This window comes from Chrysoperla carnea, chromosome 1 (assembly GCF_905475395.1).
Source record: "Chrysoperla carnea chromosome 1, inChrCarn1.1, whole genome shotgun sequence".
NCBI classification, from domain to species: Eukaryota; Metazoa; Arthropoda; class Insecta; order Neuroptera; family Chrysopidae; genus Chrysoperla; species Chrysoperla carnea.
This window is the reverse complement of record NC_058337.1, coordinates 66007183-66030367: the sequence shown is the minus strand read 5'-3', so window position 1 is coordinate 66030367 and position 23185 is coordinate 66007183. Positions and strand designations below refer to the sequence as shown.

Sequence of the window (23185 nt, the reverse complement as noted above, 5' to 3'; positions counted from 1 at the left end):
TGAGTATCAAATTATTGCACAGTATACGCACTTACTTTTATTGATTACTTCGATAATAGTGATAGAAACCCCATTTTGCAAAATACTCTTGTATTTTCGAGGACGCGCCGTCGATTGATACCAATATTATCCCGAAAATATATTCATTAACAAAAGAAAATTGAGTTCAAAAATTCGTACAGCACCCGATTTTTTTTTTTTCATTATTTATCGAAAACAATTGACACGCAATAATTTTGCAAAGGGTTTTTCAATGCGGCGTCGTCCATGCGCAATTATTTTAATTACGAAACAATAAATTTTATTGTTTTCGGGTCACGGAAATCATGCTGCCTATTAAATATATAAGAATGGCAAAGATTATGTATCTGTATTCTTTGGCAAAGACAAACCTCTTGATGAGCACGAAGGCTTGTATTTAAGAACAGACCTAAATACTTATTGATCCTAGATACGTTATAAACTGCAAAATTCACTATTTAAATACATATTACAGAATTAATTTGAATGGTAAAATCGATACATATCGCAAATTCTATATTTCTAATTTTGTTTAATTTTTTGTACAATAATGAACATGTATTATTACGCATGCGATATGAAATGTCAAGTATTTTAATTTACCATGTGCTTTAAAATATGATAAACATATTTTGAAACTTGGAAAATTCAACTAAAAATTTTATTTTTTAATGGAATCCATATCAGGATTTTGTGATTTATGTATTCTAAATTCAAAATCATCACCAGAGAGCATAAAAGAAATATGCTTAAAATTAATATCACGTAAATTAAAAAAATTTTCTTAATTATTATATTAAATTAATTACTAAACAAACATTTTAGTTGGATATAAAACAGTTGCAGTCAATTATTTTTTTGAAGACACTAATTCGGAGTCTAAAAAGAAAAAAAAGAAAGATGTTAAAGAAACGCAGGAAGACATAATTCCGCCACCGATAAATTTAGATTTTCTAAAGGTACTATAAATATTATTTGAATATTACAATCATTAAGTGTTTAAATTCTATACAAATTTTTAGGATCTGCAGCAGAAAATTCGAGTTATTCATCGACTAACTATTAAATTTTCTGATTCATCTTTAACAGTAAGATTAGTAAGTCAAAAAATTTTTATAAATTTTTTAAATAACTTTCCACTTTTGTGATCTATTGATGCGATGAATCGATGGGCCTAAATTATAATTCTCAATCCAACATCGTATATGGTTATTTGTAAACTAATATAATTTGTAAAACCCGATATTCACTTGGGCTGCCTTTTCATTCGATTGAAATTGAGATCGGTTGCATATTTTTTCTAGACTTTCTCAATCCATTGTATTTGTAATAATCGAGATCATTTTTTTAGAACCAGTCGTTAAACATTCGAAAATATCATTTATTAGCAGCACTTCCATTAACACAAACTGCATTTCAAGTAAGTATCGTGCTATACAGGTACATAGTTAAAAATATACAGGATATCCATGGTAATTGCCATCACACAGTAGAGATATGCACAGAATAAAATTCTAAATAGTTTGTAAAAGTTAATCATCTGATGTACCATTATTAAGATTACTTCATCAGTTATTAATTACATCAATTTAGATATTTCTATGTATACCCTACATAAAATAATATACTTATGAGTGGTGTGTTAATAAAGTTAATTAGGCCATTTTTGCCCCTGTGCTAACGCAAGAATTTATAAAAATACAAATTTTAACACCATTTTATATACTAAAAAGTGACTTTGAAATGAGCAAATTCGAACAATAAGACATGAATATATGAGTTCTAAAAAACATGTAGCTTTTAAACCATGATACTAGTTAAGTTAAAAACAACAAACTTTTGTTCGTCTAAACAAACTCCCTTAATATATATTATACTTCATATATGGGGTGTTTGGTTATTCGATAGCCACTTTCAAGGTGCTTACACTAGAGCTGAAAGGCTGAAAATGCACGGTTTTCAAATTACAGCAACTTTTAAGTTCTCTTATATGTTTTACGTTTTATAGCAGAAAACAGCTATTAGTACAAAATGTATATATAGCATTTGGGACATATAACTGGGCTGAATCTAAAAGCTAATGAGTTATTGATTCCTCTGAAAAAAACAATATGCGCCTCAAATCATCACATGATGTGAAATGTAAGGCAACAAATTGTTAAAAAGATTTTGTAATATTAATTATCTCGAAAAGATTACTTAAATTTCTATTCACCTGACGAGCACTTTCTCAATTCATAAACTTTTCAAAGATGCATAAGTATCGCAGGCTTGTTCTTGGGATGTCCCAAAATGGACGAAATTGCATTTCGTTGGGTACTTGTTTACTATTAATTTTTTGGGTATAAATTCATTACAAAGGAATAAATTATGTTATTTTTGTTTATTTAAAAGAAAAACAAGAAAATCGATTTCAAAAAGGGGAAGCAGTAAGTATGCAACAATCTCATGAAGAAAAATAGTTCTTTGATGCGGCTTTTGAGAGTGGAATAAGTCACTTACTAAGAAGGTTTTTATGTGTATTGATAACATAAGTGCAGTTACACTCGAGTTTAAAGCGAGTGCGAAGCTGTGCTAATATTTGGTTTATATACGAAAATCGACTCATCGGGGGTACCGCATTCAATTAGTCAAAACATCAATGAAATACTATTAATACTCAATGAAATACTATTGACTGTTAACCTTATTATCGTTTTCGCATCTACATTCGTACATACGGACGAAATAGACAATCATTTTTTGTAATCGAATATTATGCTTATTTCTTTCTTTTAAATAAATAAAATAGTTGATTTACTTCCTTTTAATTAATTTATATTCATTAAAATGTAAATAAATATTTTTTCGTATTATGTAGGCACGACTTACGATTCCATAATAGATTTTTAGTGTCTATAGATAATAAACACAAACCTGCAATATTTATCCATTTTTGAAAAGATGGTGAGTAGAGGAAGTTTTTTCTAAAATGTGCTCGCCAATTGTATAATACTTTTTTTGATTAATCTTCCTCGAAAAAATCAAAATGCTCCAAAATCTTTTTAACTCATGCTATTTGTTGACCTATACTTCACACCATGTGGTGTTTTAAGTATTGTTTTTTAGAGAAATTTATTACTCATTAACTGTTACATCTAGCTCACTTATATGCCCAAGGTGCAATAATAAACTTATTAGTCAATATTGTTGCATGACCTTTAGTATAAGCTCCTTCAAGGTAGCTATCAAATTATCAAGCACCCTGTATCGATGTATTTTCTATTATCAATCAATCATTCTTATAATTATAAATAGCTCAAACATTGATAACCAAGTATATATGCCAGGTTTTTTAAACAATTAATTATTTCTATTTTTTGTCTTTTTTACTTTAATACATGCTTGTTAAACACACCTATAATTTCATTTATTGGCCTTAATTGATAAAAATTAAAGGCTATTTCATTAATGGTCCACTGGATCTAAAAACTTTTATGACCTTTTTTTAATCAGTATTTTATCACTGTATTTCGAAAAGGCTGTTACCAGACACCCTACTTACATAGAGACGTATTGTTTTGAATCAGAAGATATCTAAATTGGGTTGAAGTGATCCGCTGTACGTGCAAGTGTAAGCGAATCACTTAAATCCAATTTAGATTAATTTGAACTCAAAAGAATATAGCTCAAATTAAAAGAATATTTTAAATTTGTGTAATGTTTTAGATAGCCTGTAGTACATTCGATACCGATATAATTACGTTTGATCCAGAGAATAAAAATGTAATAAAATTAAGTAGGAAATTGTATAATCAAGCAATTAATCGAGGTTTAGTATTTGAATTAATGTATACACCGGCAATACGGGATTCAACACATCGTAAAAATATTATTCATATGTCACATCTATATCATGCATTTGGAAAATCGAAACAGATCATCGTCAGTAGTTGGGCAAGTGAACCCCAACATGTTCGATCACCTTACGATATTGTTAATTTGTATCCTTTTCGTAAAATCAAAAGTAATAAATTAATAATCAAATATCTTATGGTTAACTAGCTGATGCCTGTGACTACATTTGCAAAATACAAGCCTTTAAGTGTTACTAGGAAGGTATTTTCTCATTACGTTCTACCCTTTTCTCTCTATTCTACCACCCTTTGTAGATACTACAGTCATTTAAGGAAGTGAATGTGCCACCGTGTTTTCGTATGTAAATTTTAAATTAAATAATAAAACAAATCACAACACCGCAAATACGCATCCATGCAAATTCTTCATAAATTTTTATGAAGAAGAGCAATTCAGATCAACTTATTTCTTGAAATTTCAGTCAATTTGACCGAACATACGTTTGTTTTAGATACAAAGTTGTTCTAACCGAATATCAATTTAATATCTTGACTTTAGGTATGTGAACTAAAATTTAACTTTCAGTGACTAACATTATCGATTGTTGATAATTTTTTGGCTAATAATTTATAACTAGTTTTTGTTGAGATGATAAGGCCATGCTACAATATAATAATCTGAAATTCGGCTAATAAGATAATCTTAAATTCGACGAAATTCTGTTTTGGTACTATTGCCTGTTAAGGAAAAGCCTCTTAGGATAAAAGATAGTACTGTGGACTTTATAAAAATGTATCATGATTTTTCCTTAATATTTACTTAAGAGGTTTAATTTTTGGATTAAGTGAACAACAAGCTAAATATGCAATCACAATCGCTTGTCGAGATGTTATACTTCGAGCACGTAAGTTAAAACCGATTCTAATTTCCTAAAATTTAATTTTAATATAAAATTTTCTTTAGATGGGAGAAGAAATGGAAAAACAATTATGTTAGTAGTGCAACCTTCAGGGGAAGAAATTGTTGAAACATTGGAAGACCAAAATTCCGATATTGAGATGGAAATCGAAACCCAACCAGCTTTAAAAAAATTAAAATCAAATGTATAAAAAAATTTAAATAAATATATATAAATTGAACTTTTTTTTTTGTATTTCCCTTAATAAAAAAAAAAATAAATAATCATGCGCGTGCTCGATTATTGGCAGCACAATCGATGTATTGTGGTGTAAAAGAAAACAAGATGGAGTGATATCGTTGGTAAAGAGAAGAATAGTGAAATGTAAAAAAATTTCAAATAGAAGTAATTTGGTAAATTAGTAAAAATTGAAGGTGCTGTTTAATGTGATTACAATAACGAGACTGTTTTATGACAATTTCGAAGTTTTATTTAGTGAATTAGTTTATTTTGTACCAATTATTAAATATACAATTTCCAAAGGGAACCTATTTGGAGAACGATACATATATTTGTGTTTAGTTTAAGGGTAAGTCAACATAAAATTTTTATTAAAATATTTTTGTAATTAATTTGTTTGTAAATATTATGAAATAATGAAAATTTTTAACCGAAATTGATGAAACTTTTCACTGAAAATCGGAAATGCATAGAGAAATACAATTTAATGCTAAATTCTTATTGGTTGTTTGGTAAATTCACAATTGTAATAGACGTATATAAGATATCATTTGATTGGTTGTATTTGGTATGTTGTAAGGGTAAAGAGGCATTGTTCTAACCAATTATATAGCGGCTTTGAAAGGTTGATTTGACTGCCATAAAACTCGATCATGGCGTTGAATGTAGTTAAATAAAAAAATTGGATATTTATACATGAAAATATTTGTGAATTTTGTGTACAGTTTTAATGAAAATTTTCACATTGATTGTTCCAAAACTTTTGTGAGTAATGTCTTTTATGTTTTCCTCAAGTATTTTCTATAATGTTTCCAAGTTTTTATGTTACCTTCAAATCAATGAAAATTCTTTTTTTAATTAGCGACTTCATTACAATTATTTTAACTATACATTGGCTACTTAATACTGTTCAAGACAGACGACAAAAATTCAAATGGCGATCAAAAAAAATAAAAAAACATTGCTCAATTGTTTTCTGTTATTCTTTTGTCTTTTTTTCTGATAAATTTTCTTTTATCAATTTAATTAATTGAAACATAGGTATATATTTTTATTAAAGCCGGTTAATGTAATACATTTTTATTAATTAATATTTTACATATTAGGCATTCATTTCTCAATTAAATTGACTGTATTTGTTTTTTATGAAAATTCAGTTTTTATTGCCTACTTTGTTATTAAAATTATTTAATTCCTCAATATTTTGCATAATGAAGACGTAATGTAAATTTTTTGAAAGAGTATTAAAAAATTTGTTTGGTTTATTGATTAAATTTTTTTTTTTGATTTGGTGAAATGTAATTCGCTATCTATAAAGCTTATTAATTTTTTATAACACTCTCATTAAATGTAATTACACGTAATTGATTATTATGATCAGGAAAAATTGAAAATTTATTAAGTAATATACAATTACATCATGAATAATATAATCAATTTTATTAATGTCTCGCAAGTATTTTTTGAATGTGAATTATTTAAAATAAAAATGAAAGCTATTTAAGAAATTGCATTGATGAGTAATAATTTTGATATGTAATAATTCAATTTGAGAAAGTAATGTAAATTTTATTAACTTTTTTTTTTTTTTTTTTAATTAATAATTTAGTAGGTATTTTAATATTTTTTAATATCATCAATTATTATTTAAACTTTTTATGTGAACCGGCTTCGCATGTGGTGCTATAGTCTTTGGTGGTGAAATATATAGAGTTTGTTTTGCTTTGTTTGTAGATTATGCAAAAAGTTGTATTTCCAATTTCTTTCAAATTCGTTTTCTACATTTTATCCGTAATAAAAGTTATGTAATGTTATTCCCAACCATATATTCTTAAGTACTAATGTATGAGCTTATGAGCTTGCAAATATGGACGTGGGATAAATAGGCCAGCTTTTATTATAGAAATTGTACCTTAGTACTTGCAATTATTTATAATGTATAAAAATATTCTTAAAAGTTAATAACAAATTTTGAAAATTTTAAAATCTCAAAAAAGGATTCCAGAATATTTAAAATTAATAGATGAAAATAGAAGTTTAAGCAGGATAACTACCAGTATTGATAGACTAAGGTGCTAACGGTCGTATATTAATTATACTTTCTTTCTATTATAGTCGCGCGTAGTAATATTTTGTCCTAGAATTAATCTTACATTAATGCTGTTGTATTAAAACTAAAGTATTTTGCCCTCGATCGATAAAGTCGTTCACTAAACATGGCTAAGATCTAAATTGAAGAGCTTAGTGGATGAAGATGTTATGAGACAATTAAGTGGAATCGAGATAATCAGCTGTAAAGTTTTTAACTTACATAACAAGTTATGCCAGACATAACAACTTCATCCACTGAAAATAGCTTTATTTGAAAGGTTAGCGAAAAGGGGAAACATGCTATGTTTAAAGGAGAGCATAACATGTGCATCCACATGAAAATCTCGATTTCCTCAAAAATGTCACTTAACATGTTCACCCACTAAGCTCTTCAATTCTGTTACGAATGTCAACAAATATAATCCTTATCACTAACAACCTACATGTTTAGACAATAACCGTAAATTGTTGGAATTAACAGAAATTTATGGCCATGGGCATTTAATCACGTTTAAAGATCTCAAAAAATTTAAATTTTAACGATTGGTATATATATGGATCCGATATATCCATGACTTACTGTTCAATTTTACAAGTTCGCAATCATAATTTGTTTAAAACGGTGTAATATTTAGTTGGTTATCTCTTTGATTTTGGCAGAAAATGCAGGCTGATGAATAGACAGTAATGCACTAATTAGATGATTTTATTAACACTTGCCCAAAATTTTTATATAAAATATCAAAAAAAGAAAAATTCTTAAATCCACAATGCGTTTCCACAATATTGTTGTTTTGAAAGCGGATGAATCCGTTATCGATTTTTTGAATTTAAAAAAATTAAAAGTGAATTTTTTGAATTTAAAAATTAAAAGGTTTGAGTAGTAAAGTAGGGCAACGTTTTTGAAGTTTTTAGACAATATTTTCGTAATATATATAGTAAGAAATAAGTACTCTGGCGTTTGTAATGAAATGTTTTGTTAATGACTCATAACAAACTTGAAGCACATTACAAAATTTTAAAACGATTGTTGCCTCAATATTGTTTTTTATTTGATGGTAAAAGAAAGAGCTGTAATTTGTATTTCTTTTTGTATTTTCAATGTTTTTAAAGCTTCTCTTACAGGTATGACGACTGCAGGTGAACTTGTGATCTGAAGTGGGAAAGTTGTACTGCTTGTGTGTGATTTTAAATATCATAAGCGTATAGCTTTTCCCCTTTAGCTCCAAGTACGAAAATTACGTGACCTTTAAACTTATTTAATTATGTTAAAATTCTTAGAAACTAATTAATATTTTTCTTGAAACTCTGACGTTTTTATTGTAAACTTCCATTTTTTAAATTGTTTGTACCCATTGTGTATTGAAATTTAAACTAGCTATGATATATGACATCAAAGTATATAGTCTCAAAGTATAAGTTTGGCTAAGTAAAAACTTTTTGGTATATTTGTGGGTTTAAATATATTTTAGAAATCACTCCCGAGATATGTAGGAGTGTGTTTAAAGAATTTTGTAAAAGAACAATTAAATGTATGAAACGCAAAGGTGAACTGAAGATAACATACTTTGGGAGTGATTTCTTGAACCGTTTTCCACATCTGTTCAAAATGGTCTACTTATATCTAAACTACTAATAAAATTCCTATCAAACTTTCTCAATTTGTGGACACTCTGTGCATTCGATGTCAAAAATGTTAATATTTTCGAAAACAGATTTTTATAAAGAATAATTTCTTTTCGTAAACGTTGTAATAGAAAAATTTTCCATAAGTGGTCAACTTAGTAGACACCCTGTATATTTAAATTAAAAAAATGGTTTTTTGATATCCCCTGCATTGCAATTGTATTCCTTAATTTATTTATAAAGATTAAGAAACAGACCAGTGCAGAAAGTAAATATTAAAGTTAAATTTTGTAAGAAACATTTATTCGAAATTCAATAGGTAAGTATCTACTAATATTCGATTTTTATCAAATCTATTTGATCTAAGAAAATAAAAAAGAAATTTTTAAATAATATACCGACTCTGAGCCATAACTACTACTTTTATTGTACTCTGTTTCATACTCTTAGGAAAAAAATAATATTGACATGGTTTTCAGAGCTGTATTTTGAAACTATATTAGATAGAGACGAGTTGTGTAATAGCTTACATTGAGAAAAGGGGTTATTGATTTGATTCTAATTTTATGGCAGTCCGAGATAATTTTTTAAACCAAAAGAAAGCTTGAAGTAGTTAACTAAGTGTAAGCAAAAAAAAAATCGCAGCTCTTGAAAAAATTACATTTTTCTTAAAATCGAATATTGTATTTTTAAATTTTCAAGATTTTTGATTTCGAAAACTAAGCGTTTAGAGAAAAAATCTATACATATATATGTATTTTTTTTGACATCTATATGTATTTCTTTTAGTATATATATAAATTTTAGCGATGGTCATTCATGACATCTATAAGGTAGGATTCTTCGGCAATACACTAAAACTAGTGAGAAGCATGATTCCACCCCTTATGTCATATTTCCCCCTCATTTAATATATCTTATTGTTAGATGCTTTGTATTGAATTCAATAGTACTTTTCAATGGATTTTTTAATGTAGAAATACCGACATTAAAAAAGATAAAAGAGGATTGAAAAGTTGGTACTCCCAAAAGACATACCTTTGATACTAACTCAACTTATGTACCAATTTTCGACCCTTTAACTTAGTTTGAAGGGAGTGTGGAGGTGGGCAAAGTATTAAATACCGATATAAAACACGGTTTTGTGGTATACAAAAAGAGGGGTAAGGAGCTGGAAAGACCTTAATTTTTGGTACATTGATTCTTTCTTTCTTTTTTTTATCGAAAATCAAGTTTAATTTTTCTCCCTAAATTTTTTTCTCTGTACTGTTCCTATAATTTTGAGCTTTATAAAACTGAAATAAGGTACCGAATATTGGGGCCTAGGAAAATTTTCAGGCAAAAGTTGTGGCAAAGAACCAGAATCTACTACAAAATATGTGCAGTATCATTAAAAAAAACTGCACTGATTCTCAACACAGAGTATTTCATCCATTCATCAGTCAATTGTTACTTTTACTTGTAGCTATGTCGAACATAATCCAAATTTTGGGGACATATCCTCCTTATTAACTGCAGCGTCTAATCTTGATAAGGCATCCACTTGCTAATCTCATGATTATTAAAAAATTTTTTGTTGGAAAGTAAAAATTTGCCACAAAAAATAGCAGATAGGTCTATCGCTTTTTCTGCCTGCCCTGATTGAAAGTAACAGTCTTGATGCAAAATGGCAGATAGCGTTATATGACTAGTAATATAAGTTGAATCAAAATTACACTTTAGAAGCGTGTTCTGTAGCTCAAAAAAGTTCATATATATGACAAAAAATAATTTATTACTAACATATTGAAGAAAATATACTCAAATACTGTATTTTGCGGACAATAAAATTGCAAAACTTTACTGTTTACATTATATTGGTGGCATTAAAACAGATTGTGTTGCCATTTTATTGTCCACAAGATACATGCCCAAAAGGCAATAACTGGGTGTAACCCCTTAAAGATTTCGTAAATCAGAGCTACTTGATTAACATCTTATTTTAGAAACATAAATCTTAACCTTTCGCAGCTCGACAATAAATTATTTTCGTGAATATTTTATACAAACTGAGTTTATAAGAATTTTTTGCCTATTTTGAGCCAAAAACACGCACCTATAAAATAGTACCGTGCAATTTTGAACATCCTGTATAGTCCCCATATATGCAGCAGCCATCATGTACGAACTTTTTCAAAATTAATGTGTATAGATTTTCAGCTATTTCAAAATTTTAATTCTGAACGTGAATCTGGCAATTGTTTTAACAACTAATTTGTTTTTGAAGCTTTTCTACTTTTCATGAATGGTTTTGCATATCATACCCTTACTAATTCATAAAAATATGTGATATTTCGATTCGAGACCATATATCGAGATGAAGATGAGAGATAATAAAAAAGAAAAATTTTCAGCCCAAATATATAATTATAAGTGTAAAGTATAAAAAGGGCTTTAAATCGTTCGGAAAAGAAATTTTAAAGTTGTACAAAATTTATTTATTTTTTGGAAAATTAATTAATTTTTAATGAGTTAATTAAATTATTAACTTTATGGATAATAACGTATTTAAAAATATATTCATTTTTTAATAATCCAGTAAACCAGAGATTTGGACTCCAATTTTTTTTTAAAATGATAAGTAAATACTTGAAATTTTGTGAGTGGGTTCCTTACGACGAGTTTACCAAACTTTCCTCGATTTGTTTCGAAAAGGCTGCGTTTTCAAATGAGCATGATGACGTCATATTTGAATTATAGTTCTGAAAAAGTGCAGCAGGGAATTTGTCGGTCACTATGACCACTTGATAACATTAATAATTTTTAAACAATAAAATATTTTGTCCGACAAAAATAATCCATCGATGAGCTTATTTTGTATACAACCTCGAACATGCCGTACTTAAGTATTTATGTTTTTGAATACGTCCATGGTTTACTTTTGCTGAATTCTTTAATAATTATTAATGTTATCAAGTGGTCATCGTATCCAACAAATTCCCTGCTGCGTTTTTTCAAAACGTGAACTCAAATATGACATCAACATGCTCATCTGTAAACGCAACCTTTTCGAAAAAAAATCGTAGGAAAAATTATGGAAGCCACTCAAGTTTCAAGTATGTATTCATCATTTAAATAAAACCGTGGTGTCAGACGGGTCTATTCATTAGTATCCGTTAGAAGCATCTCGATATAATTAATGCCTCTTAGTCAAGATACGCCATTTGAATAGAAATGTCCATTCGACTTTTTGTTTAAGAAAAAAAAATCTTTTTTAAGAATTAAGCTGTCGGCTGTTTTTTGTTTGCCGGCGATGGTTAGGTTAAGAACTCATTTTGTTATAAAAATTTCCACTACCGACCTAATAAGATACTTTTTATACCATGTATTTAAATGAAATATATCAAGGTATGCTAAGTTTAGTTCCAAGTTTGTATCGCTTAAATTATTGATGCTAACCAAATTTTGGTATAGGTGTTCATAAAATCCATTTTCGGTTGTCCGCCTGATTGTGAATGTCTGTCTGTCTGTCGCCAAGACAACTCAAAAACGAAAAGATATATCAAGCTGAAATTTTTATAGCGTGCTCAGGATGTAATAAGTGAGATTGAGTTCGTAAATGAGCAACATAGGTCAACTGGGTCTTGGGTCCGTAGGGTCATCTAGTAAATCGTTAGAAATAGAATAAAAGTTCAAACGTAAAAAAATGTTCCTTATAAAAAAAATATACAACTTTTGTCTGAAGCATTTTTTTCGTAAAAATCACTGTTTACCCGTGAAGGTGTAAATTAGGTTTGAACATATGTATTATATTGGAATATCATTTATGTGTGTTTGCCCCTATAGTCGTGTTATATGTATACTTAATGTCACAAAAAATGCTCGTTTTAAAACATTCTAAGTGTTACTATTATAACATAACATATGATGCGTACGCTTAGAATGTTTTAACTGTGGCACTTTTTCTGACAGTGAGTGTACATGACTGTGGCTATCTAATAGCGACTATCTTTCTTTACTTACATGACGTAAAAAACAAACGATTGCGTAATCAACACTGTCTACTTAGTTAATTGTTTGTTTTCTCTTGTGTATTTCTTCTTTTTTTTTCACTCCATGTGAAAATTCTAACTTGAACATAATAATTATAAAGACCTAGATGCACTCTGCCCCTCAGCGAAATTTCAAAATTTTTTTATAAGTTGTGGCTTTACAGTCGTTGTACATTCTTAAGATCAAGTAATTAAATAAAAATTTTCTAATAAACTAATTTTCTAATATATTCTTCAAAAGAAATGGAGCTTTTGCTTTTCTATCAATGATGGAATTTTACCAAAATTTCTTCAAATGACCCTCGATCGTACCTACTAGATGCTAAAAATGACTTTTATATTATAAATTAATGTGTCTGGCTCTACTTTTGGCGACAAAACTGCAGGAGTAATTTCTTATTCTGTTTAAAATTGTTCAGGAATACACAAATATTTTTATTTAAAAAAAAAAAAAAGTTTTAACAGCGCCCCACCTCTTATTAATTAACCGATTTTGAGGGGTTTTAGCATTTGAAAGGTCAAGTTTGTAAATAGACAAAAATCTTTTAATAAATAAGAGGTGGGGTATATACAAGGTGTCTTTTTTAACTTGATTAAAAGTTTGAGCATTTGAAAGGCTCGATCAATTCCAAATGCATATTTATTTTTAGGTGGATAGGTTCTAGGTTTAATTGGTAATCAACTTCATTTTTTCAAATGGAACCGTATATTTTTTTGTATATGATTCGCATTTGATAAAAAAAAACATAACTAAAATAATTTTTTTTTATTGCAAATTGATTTCTTATGCGAGAACAGTTGTTTTTTTTAAGAAAATTCGTAGAATGTGAAGAAGTGTATTTTTTATTTAAACACGTAATCATTGAGAATTTTTTCAAATTTCATTCATACATTTTTTGCAGATGTCAAGTTAAAAAGCACCTGTATCTATACAAATATATATCGGGTGTCTCATTTTAAACAACCGGAACCGGGCTAAATTTTTTTAACGTATGCCTTCAGGATATGTGGCCTAAGTAAAAGTTGTTCTATTTGGAGGGGGCACATCGGAGGCACTAAATTTGACTTGGACTTGCAAGGTCGTTTAAAAATCAACTCAACTTCCCAATCGATAAGAGAAAAGTAAAAAGTAATATGAATAAATGAATCTATCTGTCACTTTACACTAAATTGCGTCAAATTATTATCATGAAATTCATGATTTTCGGCAAAACTTTGGGTGATATAACCGTGGCGAAAAAAACTCTATTCTAACTTTAGTTTTATTTAAATTTTAAGGGTTTAAACTAACCTCTGAATGAAGTAAAAAGATCGAGTTTCAGTGTAATACGGAAGATAGGGCAATATCTTTGAGTGGTATTGAAATCCCAACATTAAGTTAGTAATACATTCCTATTCAAAGGCTGTATTTTTGGATGGAAGGGAAACGAAACACCTAAATATAACTAAAAATATACATACAGAAATTTTCTTTAACAAGAGTAAAATTTAGAATTTTTGTTATAAAATTATTAAAATGTAGAAAATATATTTTATAGGCGAGGTATTTGAAAAAATTGTGTAGTGTACAATTTTCAGAAAATTGATAAAAAAAAAAAAATCACAATTATTGCTTAGGTGTTATTTAGCTTGGCCGATTATATGTATGATTTGCACATCATCTTGAAAATTCTCCCTAACGAGGTAACTCATATTTTGAAAAACACTGATACGCTTAAATAATTATTGTACATTGGGTATAGTTAATCCACTTATACGCTAACAGTGATTGCGACAGAACTTGTGGTGTTAACTAATGCTTACAGCGTTTCTAGTATGCTCCGGGGTTTGACATATTTTTATTGTCTTCTTTTTAATTTTTTTGAATATTAAAACAAAAATGACTAGGTATATATAAAAATTTCAAAAATCAAATTCACAAAAATGATTTAAAAAAATTAAAAATATAAGTTATTAAGGACCAAAAATATCATTTTTAATTCATTCGTATTTACAAAAAGATATTTCGAATCGAAAGTTGTTATATTTAAAGATTCTTGATATCGTTTCCGATAATCTATAAAGTGAAAAAAATTGTAAAATTATGGTGAAATAAATTTTATGTAGTAAATTTCAAGGCAATGAGTACATACAGTTTAAGAAATGAGCACATTGATTGTATTGTAATCATATTTTTTACAAATACCACTCAAAATTAAAAAAATTGGTTTTCAGAATTACTTATGCGATGAATAAAATTTAGTTTTCAGATATTCAAATGTGGAGCATTTTAATAAATAGAAATGAGAAAAACACAAAGAGTGGCTTTTTAGGCCTCTTAAAAACAATGATATGTGCTGCATAGAGTTATGGATTCGTACGACCTGTTCGGCGAAGATGTTGGTGCCGGAATGCTGGATGGATTACCCGATTTGGGAACTGATAACTTCGACACAACAGCGAATGCCGGTACAAATGCACCACCTAATTCTGCGGTGACCTCCGGCGGTCGAAATGTTACATCGGCTGTTGGAAATGCATCCGGAACGAATGCTGGCTATGTGGCGCAAGCGTCTTATGCTCAAATGCAAGCGCAACAAGAATCTCCACTACAAAAATTAAATTCCTTTGGAGGGCCTGATTTTGGTACGAATCATATGGATAATAGAAATGCAGCTGCTCAATCAATGTTCCATACGAATCATCAAGGTTATGATACGAGTGGTGTTAGACCAATGGGCCCTCCAGCAGGAGCATATCCTGGCCATGTTCGACAAATGGGCCCACAGCAGCATGATATACGACGACCGCCACACCCACAGCAATCAGGACAATATCCATACCATCCTGATTCAATGTATTCAATGCCTGATCAACAAATGCAAGGCATGAATGATGGTAGTATGCAGGGATGGAATACATCAACACATAGTCAAAATTTTCCAATGCATCGATATGGTCAAATGCAGCAGCAACAATCTCAACAATCGGCATACCGACCGCAGCAAATGACATATAATCATCAAGAGCAGTTAACGGCCCAACAACAGAAGATGGTTCAACAACAGCAACAGCAATTCCAAGGTGCACAGCAGAATATGATGAATCCAATGATGCAAAATCCTCATCAGAATAATAGTGGTTACGCAAATATGGCAGCTCAACAAAGGCATTCACATTATCAGGTTCAACAGCAGCAGCAGCAACAACAAAATTATCCAAATACGAATGTTAATCAAGGATATGGCAATTATAACACTGCTGCAATGCATCAACGAATGCCTCATCATCACCAGTATCCACAACATACTCATCAAATGGATATTAATAACACGCAAGCTCAACAGTACGGGCATGTGCAACAACATGCGCAAACAATGAATTCACAGCACTCGGTTGGACATCAGGTAGCCCAAGGGCATGGTCAAAATATTCATGCCCAACAAACACATGTATCAAATCAACAACAGGTACATCAAGGGAGTGGTCAACCAACAAACAACCCACTTGCGGGGAATATAGGATTTAATCCACAAACGCATCCCACAATGCAACGACAAATGGAACAATTAAATTCCACGTCACAGTTTCAAGCGAAACATGGTGCATCAACATTGGGTGGAGGTAGTCCACAATATCGGGCACCATTTCCACAATTATCCCCACAAATGTCACCTCGACCACAAATGTCTCCAAGACCACCACCTGCATCACAAATGTCTCCAAGGCCTGTGATGTCACCAGCGAAATCCAATAATTTATCACCACATCCTCATGTACAACAACAATCCATACAAAGTCCTCGACCTGCATCAAGCCTTACACCCAAAACAGCAAATTCTCCATCACCTTATCAACCTCAAAGTACGTTACAAGCCCTTGAACAGATGGTTATGCCAACTGTTACAAACAATTCAAATGATTATCCAACATCGTTTCAAACACGAAACTCACTTGGCCCTCCTCAAATGATATCAAATCCATTATCACCTGCGTTAGGACCACGTAATAGTAATTCGATGTCTCCACAACATTGGCCTGGCCATCAATCACAACCTGTACGGCCGCCTACTATGAACATTAATTCGAATATGAATATGATGGAACCAACATTGCCAGTAAATCAAAATTTACCTTCAAATATGAATCAGGTGAACCAACAAAATCAACAAACACCAAGTTTACCCATAATGCCACCATCAGCAAATACCGTAAATATGAATTTACAAGAAGAGCCCCCTTGTAATCAGTTATCTATGGAACCTTTAAGCAAACCACAATCAGAACTAACAGCGACGAATAATTTATTATCAAATATGCAACAAAATTCGATACCACCGCCAACAGTAACGCAATCGGAAATCGTTACAAGTAATAATCAAGTATTTAATGATATCCAATCAAGTATTAGCACTTCAGACGATATTACAAATATTACTAGTAGTAACAGTATACCAGATTCAACGGTAGCAACTACACAATCGATAAGTACACCACCCGTAACGACAAGTATACCATCTTCAACATTAGATGATAAAACTCAATCACCATTGGCAAATCCAAGTGAGGAAGCGAATAAAATTTCATCATTGGATGATAAAATTGAAAAAATTCAGTCACCAAACGTTGCAACAACCCCCTCACAATCTAGCTGTTTTCAAAATATGCAATATAACGATATTAGTACAATGGATAGTTCGATACCTGTATTTAATCAAGATGGATCAATTCCTGATCAAACATCATCTCCCCCACCACCAACAACAAATCAATTGACTTCAGATATTAGTTCAAGTCAGGCTTCATCTTTAAATACTTCAACGCCAAATTTTGTTGAAACTACATCAATAGAAAATCAGCAACTAACTGTTCCTCAATCTACTAATCAAACACCTCCTCAAAATGAAAATACAACTCCACCATCAATAACTCAAACTGTAAATCCAATCACGCCAACACTTCCAAATTCTGTGAAAACACCAGTAGAAGCTGGGAACGATTCTCCAGCGTCTAGTACTGTCGTAGATACAACACTGTCATCTCACCCAAATAGTACGTCAATTGTTTCAAATAATAACACGACATCGAATAACCTTCCAGAACAAACTCCGTCTCCTGTGGTTGTTTCTTCACAAGGAGATATTCCTGTTACAAGTAATGTTACAACACCAGTATCATCAGATACGGATAATGTTCCGATGACACCAACAACTACAGCGCAGCAACCCCTCACGACATCTACGCCGTTTCCATCTGAAACACAAAATTTAATAACAACATCTAGTATGCCTGTAGATCCTAATAATTCAGTGGTACCTCCACCTATCGGTGGAATGACTCCTATTCCTTCAAATGTAGGTATGAATCAAATGGGAGGTGTTCCACCAAACATGTTACAGCAAGGTCCTGGTCGGCCACCGAACATGATGCATCCAACAATGTTACCCAATTCGGAAATAACAAATATTTATCCAATGAGTGTGCATCATCAAGAGAGATTATCTCTACAGCATCAGTTGCAAGAACTATACAGCTTGCCACCATCTACGGAACACCAAGAGAAAATCACACGATTACAAGACCGTTTAAATATATTAGCGCAACATGAAGCTACTGAACAGTGTAATGGCGGAGTGCAATGTGCCTTACAAAATCCACTGTATACGTCCCCTATGATTGACAGCCCACAGGTATCAAGTACGACCGGCCGAGGTCGAGGTAAAGGAGGACCACGTAAACCACGCATGAAAAAAGCTGAAAAATTAGCGTTACAACAACAACAGTTAGCAAATTTAGAAGCACAAAAGACTGCAGTCACTTCAACACCAACGCAACTGCCTGTATCAGAAGATTGTGTCACACCAGGAGCGGGACTTAGTATATCAAGTGGTGATCTAGGTGACATGAGTGATGTAACCATGGAATCAATATCAGCTGAAGTTGAAAAACCCGAAGTTAGAAGACGAGGTGCCCCAAAAGGGCCACGAAAACCTAGAAAACCACGAGAACCAAAAACTGATAAGGATGGTCAAATTACTCCCCATAAACCGAGAGGGAGGAAACCTAAACATTTGATTGAACAACAGCAGCAGCAACAACAGCAAGGGCAGCAACAACAAGCAACGACACCAACACCAACGCAGAATGATAATACTCCACAATCCAATAATACAGAAACGCCAACATCAGAAACTAAGCCGAAACGAAAATATGTACGTAAGAAAAAAGTTGAAAGTGGAGGAGAAACTTGTGACGATTCACTTGGTAATGTTACGGAAAATGGCGACGAAGTGATTAGTTCGATTAACGAAGAGAAGAAAGATGTTAGTTTAGATCAGTCAGTACCTGAGGAGAAAACAACAAGCGAAAATGACGTCACAAAAATTACATCGGCTTCAGATGAAACAAAACCAGTTGCTGCAGATACATCGGTAACTTCAAATGATGATAAATCTGAAAAAATTGAAAAAGAAGAAGAACCACAAGTACAAAATAACGAAGTGACTGATACGTCTGTTACCACTCAAGAAAAGAAACCAGATGAATATTTATTTGATGATCCAACGGGTGGTCGTGCTGCTGAAAGACCTGTGGATAGACCTAAACGAGGTCGAAGAGGTCGAGGTGGAGGTCGAAGAGGAGCTGGTACTGGAACTGGTCGCAGAGGTAGGCCAGGCCCTCCTGGAGGACGACGAGCACGTAGAAGAGGACAATATCAATTGGAATCGGAAGGCGAAGGAGAAGATATGCCGACGCCACCACCATCTCCCGAAGGTGGAGATGCAGACAGTTCGGTAAATAAAAGACGATCTTCAAGAAATACTCAAAGAAAAAAATATATTGATGATGTTATGATTAGATTTTCTGATGATGAGTCTCCTATATCAACGTCAGAAAAAACTAATTCTACTTCAAATCCTAATAATGACTCAGTAACAACCTCTACGAAGCAGGAACCCGGTAATATTGTAAGTGAAATCGCTAACAGGCATAATTTTGTGTACATAAATACGACTGATGAAGATTCTATGATTGTCCAACATGTACTAGCTTGTAGGATGGGAAAACGAGAAGTTAGGCCAAAACCACCAACTCCTCCTCCACCACCCAAACCAGTTGAAGAATCTACAGTTAATACCGAAACTTCAGATATAACAGATAAAAATTCAGACGAATCTAAAGAGAAATGTGAAGAGAGTTTAGATCAGAAAGAAGAAGATACTAAGGTTGAGAAATCTGAAAGTCCCGAAAATAAAACGGAGGAAGTAGAAAAGGTGGGTAATTCTGATGATATTAATTCCGAGAATAAAGGAGATGCTAAGACTGATGAAAATACTACTGACGAAAATGAGACATCCAAAGTAGATGATCAAGAAAAAGAAACTTCAAAAGACGAAATTAAAAACGAAGTTGAATCGTCCGAGACAATTGAAGAGAGTAAACCGGATGTCCAATTAAAGGATAAGTCAAATGAAAACAAAGTTGAAATTGAAATAGATGAGTCTGAAACAAAAATGGATGTTGATATTCCTGAAGAAAAAAATACTAATATTCCCGAAGAACCCAAAACTGATGTTCCTGAAGAACCCAAAATTGATGTTCCTGAAAAAATGGAAGTTGATGAAGAGAATAAGGAAAATAAAGAAAGTGACGCAAACAAACCTGAACCTGACAATTCAGAAACTGATATAGAAAATGACAAAGAGGATGACGAAAAAGATGAAACTAAATCAAAAGTTGAAGAAGATATTGGACCAAAAGAACCAGAACCTGAACCAATTATAATTGACGTTGAAGAATTCTTTGTTAAATATAGAAATTTTTCATATTTACATTGTGAATGGAAGACTGAAGAAGAACTTTACAAAGGTGACAAAAGAATTGCATCCAAAATAAAGCGTTTTAAACAAAAACAAGCACAATTGATGAATATTTTTGAGAATTTAGACGAAGAATCATTCAATCCCGATTATTTAGAAGTTGATCGGATACTAGACGTTGCCGAACATAAAGATGCCGGTGCTACTACAGCTGTCAAACATTATTTAGTAAAATGGCGTTCATTACAATATGAAGATAGTACGTGGGAACTCGAAGAAGATGTTGATCCAATTAAAATTCAACAATTCGAAAAGTTTAATAAACTGCCACCACGTGATCAATGGAAACCAAAACGTAAACCACATCCAGATATGTGGGCAAAATTAGAGCAATCTCCCGAATATAAAGGTGGCAACAAATTACGTGAATATCAACTTGAGGGATTAAATTGGTTACTTTTCTCATGGTATAACAATCGTAATTGTATCCTGGCCGATGAAATGGGTTTAGGTAAAACTATTCAAAGTTTAACATTTATAAATGCTGTGTATGAATATGGTATTCGAGGACCATTTCTTGTGATTGCACCACTATCAACGATACCAAATTGGCAACGTGAAATTGAAGGATGGACTGATATGAATGTAATTGTGTATCATGGTTCATCTGCAAGTCGTACTATGCTTCAAGAATACGAAATGTACTACAAAAATGATAAGGGTACACAAATTAAAGAAATTACTAAATTTAATATACTTATAACTACATTTGAAATAATTGTCACCGATTTCGCTGATCTAAAAGGTTTTAATTGGCGATTATGTGTAATTGATGAAGCGCATCGATTAAAAAATCGTAACTGTAAACTTCTTGAAGGATTACGGCAATTAAGTTTGGAACATCGTGTACTTTTGTCCGGCACACCGTTGCAGAATAATGTTAACGAACTGTTTTCGTTATTAAATTTCTTAGAACCGACACAATTTTCAAATAATGAAGAATTTTTACGTGAATTTGGTAGTTTAAAAACTGAAACAGAAGTAAATAAATTACAAGCATTATTGAAACCAATGATGTTACGACGTTTAAAAGAAGACGTAGAAAAATCCTTAGCGCCCAAAGAAGAAACAGTTGTCGAAGTGGAATTAACCAACATACAAAAGAAATATTATCGTGGTATTTTGGAACGAAATTTTTCGTTCTTATCAAAAGGTACAACTTCCGCGAATATTCCTAATTTAATGAATACAATGATGGAGTTACGAAAATGTTGTATCCATCCATACTTGTTAAATGGTGCTGAAGATCAAATACAATATGATTACAAGCAGCAACACGGGGAAGATCCTGACGCGTACTATAAAGCTTTAATCCAATCTTCTGGTAAAATGGTTCTGATGGACAAATTATTACCAAAATTGAAAGCAAATGGACATCGTGTTTTAATATTTAGTCAAATGGTTAAATGTTTGGATATCTTAGAAGATTATTTGATGTATCGAAAATATACATTTGAACGAATAGATGGTCGTATTCGTGGTAATTTACGACAAGCGGCTATTGATCGTTATTCAAAACCAGATTCGGATCGATTTTGTTTTCTACTATGTACCAAAGCTGGTGGTTTAGGTATTAATTTAACTGCAGCAGATACTGTTATTATTTACGACAGTGATTGGAATCCACAAAATGATTTACAAGCCCAAGCTCGATGTCACCGTATTGGACAACAAAAAATGGTGAAAATTTATCGATTGCTTTGCCGGAATACGTACGAACGTGAAATGTTTGACAAAGCTTCGTTAAAATTGGGTTTAGATAAAGCGATTTTACAAAGTATGAACACGTCCCAAGGTGGTAAAGATGCTTCCAACAAACAACTTTCAAAGAAAGAAATCGAAGATTTGTTGAAAAAAGGTGCATACGGTGCCATTATGGATGAAGATAACGACGGTGATAAGTTCTGTGAAGAAGATATTGATATGATTTTAGCAAGACGCACACAAGTTATTACAATGGAATCTGAAAAAGGTTCAACATTCTCGAAAGCTAGTTTTGCATCATCTGGAAATCGGTCTGATATTAATATTGATGATCCTGATTTCTGGAATAAATGGGCAAAGAAAGCTGAAATCGATACAACTGAAAAAGATGAGACTGAAGATTTAGTAATATCTGAACCAAGGCGGCGCACACAAATTAAACGCTATGGTCACGATGAAAGTGTTGTTGATATGTCTGAGCTAGAAGATTCTTCCGATAGTGATTTAGATGGCGAAGGACTTTTACCAGGTGGTCTTAGTGGTCGTGCAAAACGTAAGCACAAGAAGAAGAAACATTCAAAATATCTTAGCGACGACTACATGCCTAGAGAAAAAGAAATTGTTTATGGAAGTTGGGCACGAAGTGAATGTTTCAAAATTGAACGTGGACTGCTTACTTTCGGGTATGTATATAAAATTTATTAATAAATTTAAAAAAAATCTAACGTGTTCTTTTATTGGCAGATGGGGTCGATGGCAAGAAATTATTGCTCATAGTCAATTACACCGAGGATGGCGAGAAAATGATGTTGAAGATTGTGCGAGAGTTATTGTAAGATTTATCTAAAAATTGTCTATTAAATAATCTAATTTCGAGT

At 31.6% G+C, this 23185-nt stretch overlaps 2 protein-coding genes across 5 annotated transcripts in view; both read left to right on the top strand.

The window, feature by feature from the left end:
* Nucleotides 1-633: 633 nt before the first annotated feature.
* LOC123290395 (ribonuclease P protein subunit p30) lies at nt 634-4958 on the top strand (the record flags this gene model as incomplete). The annotated part of the gene is made up of 7 exons (XM_044870565.1): nt 634-786; nt 847-980; nt 1044-1118; nt 1373-1441; nt 3730-4004; nt 4683-4762; nt 4822-4958. Coding segments are annotated over exons 1-7 (864 nt in total), but the record flags the coding sequence as incomplete, so codon positions are not given.
* A 258-nt stretch (nt 4959-5216) lies between these two features.
* LOC123300980 overlaps nt 5217-23185 on the top strand; it is a 37344-nt gene continuing 19375 nt past the window's right edge. For all 4 annotated transcript variants that reach the window (XM_044883697.1, XM_044883705.1, XM_044883687.1 and 1 more), the window contains exons 1-3: nt 5217-5345; nt 14987-22990; nt 23052-23139. In XM_044883697.1, the coding sequence (XP_044739632.1) occupies nt 15093-22990; nt 23052-23139 (7986 nt within the window). In that variant the 5' untranslated portion in view covers nt 5217-5345; nt 14987-15092. The remainder of the gene's footprint in view (nt 5346-14986; nt 22991-23051; nt 23140-23185) is intronic.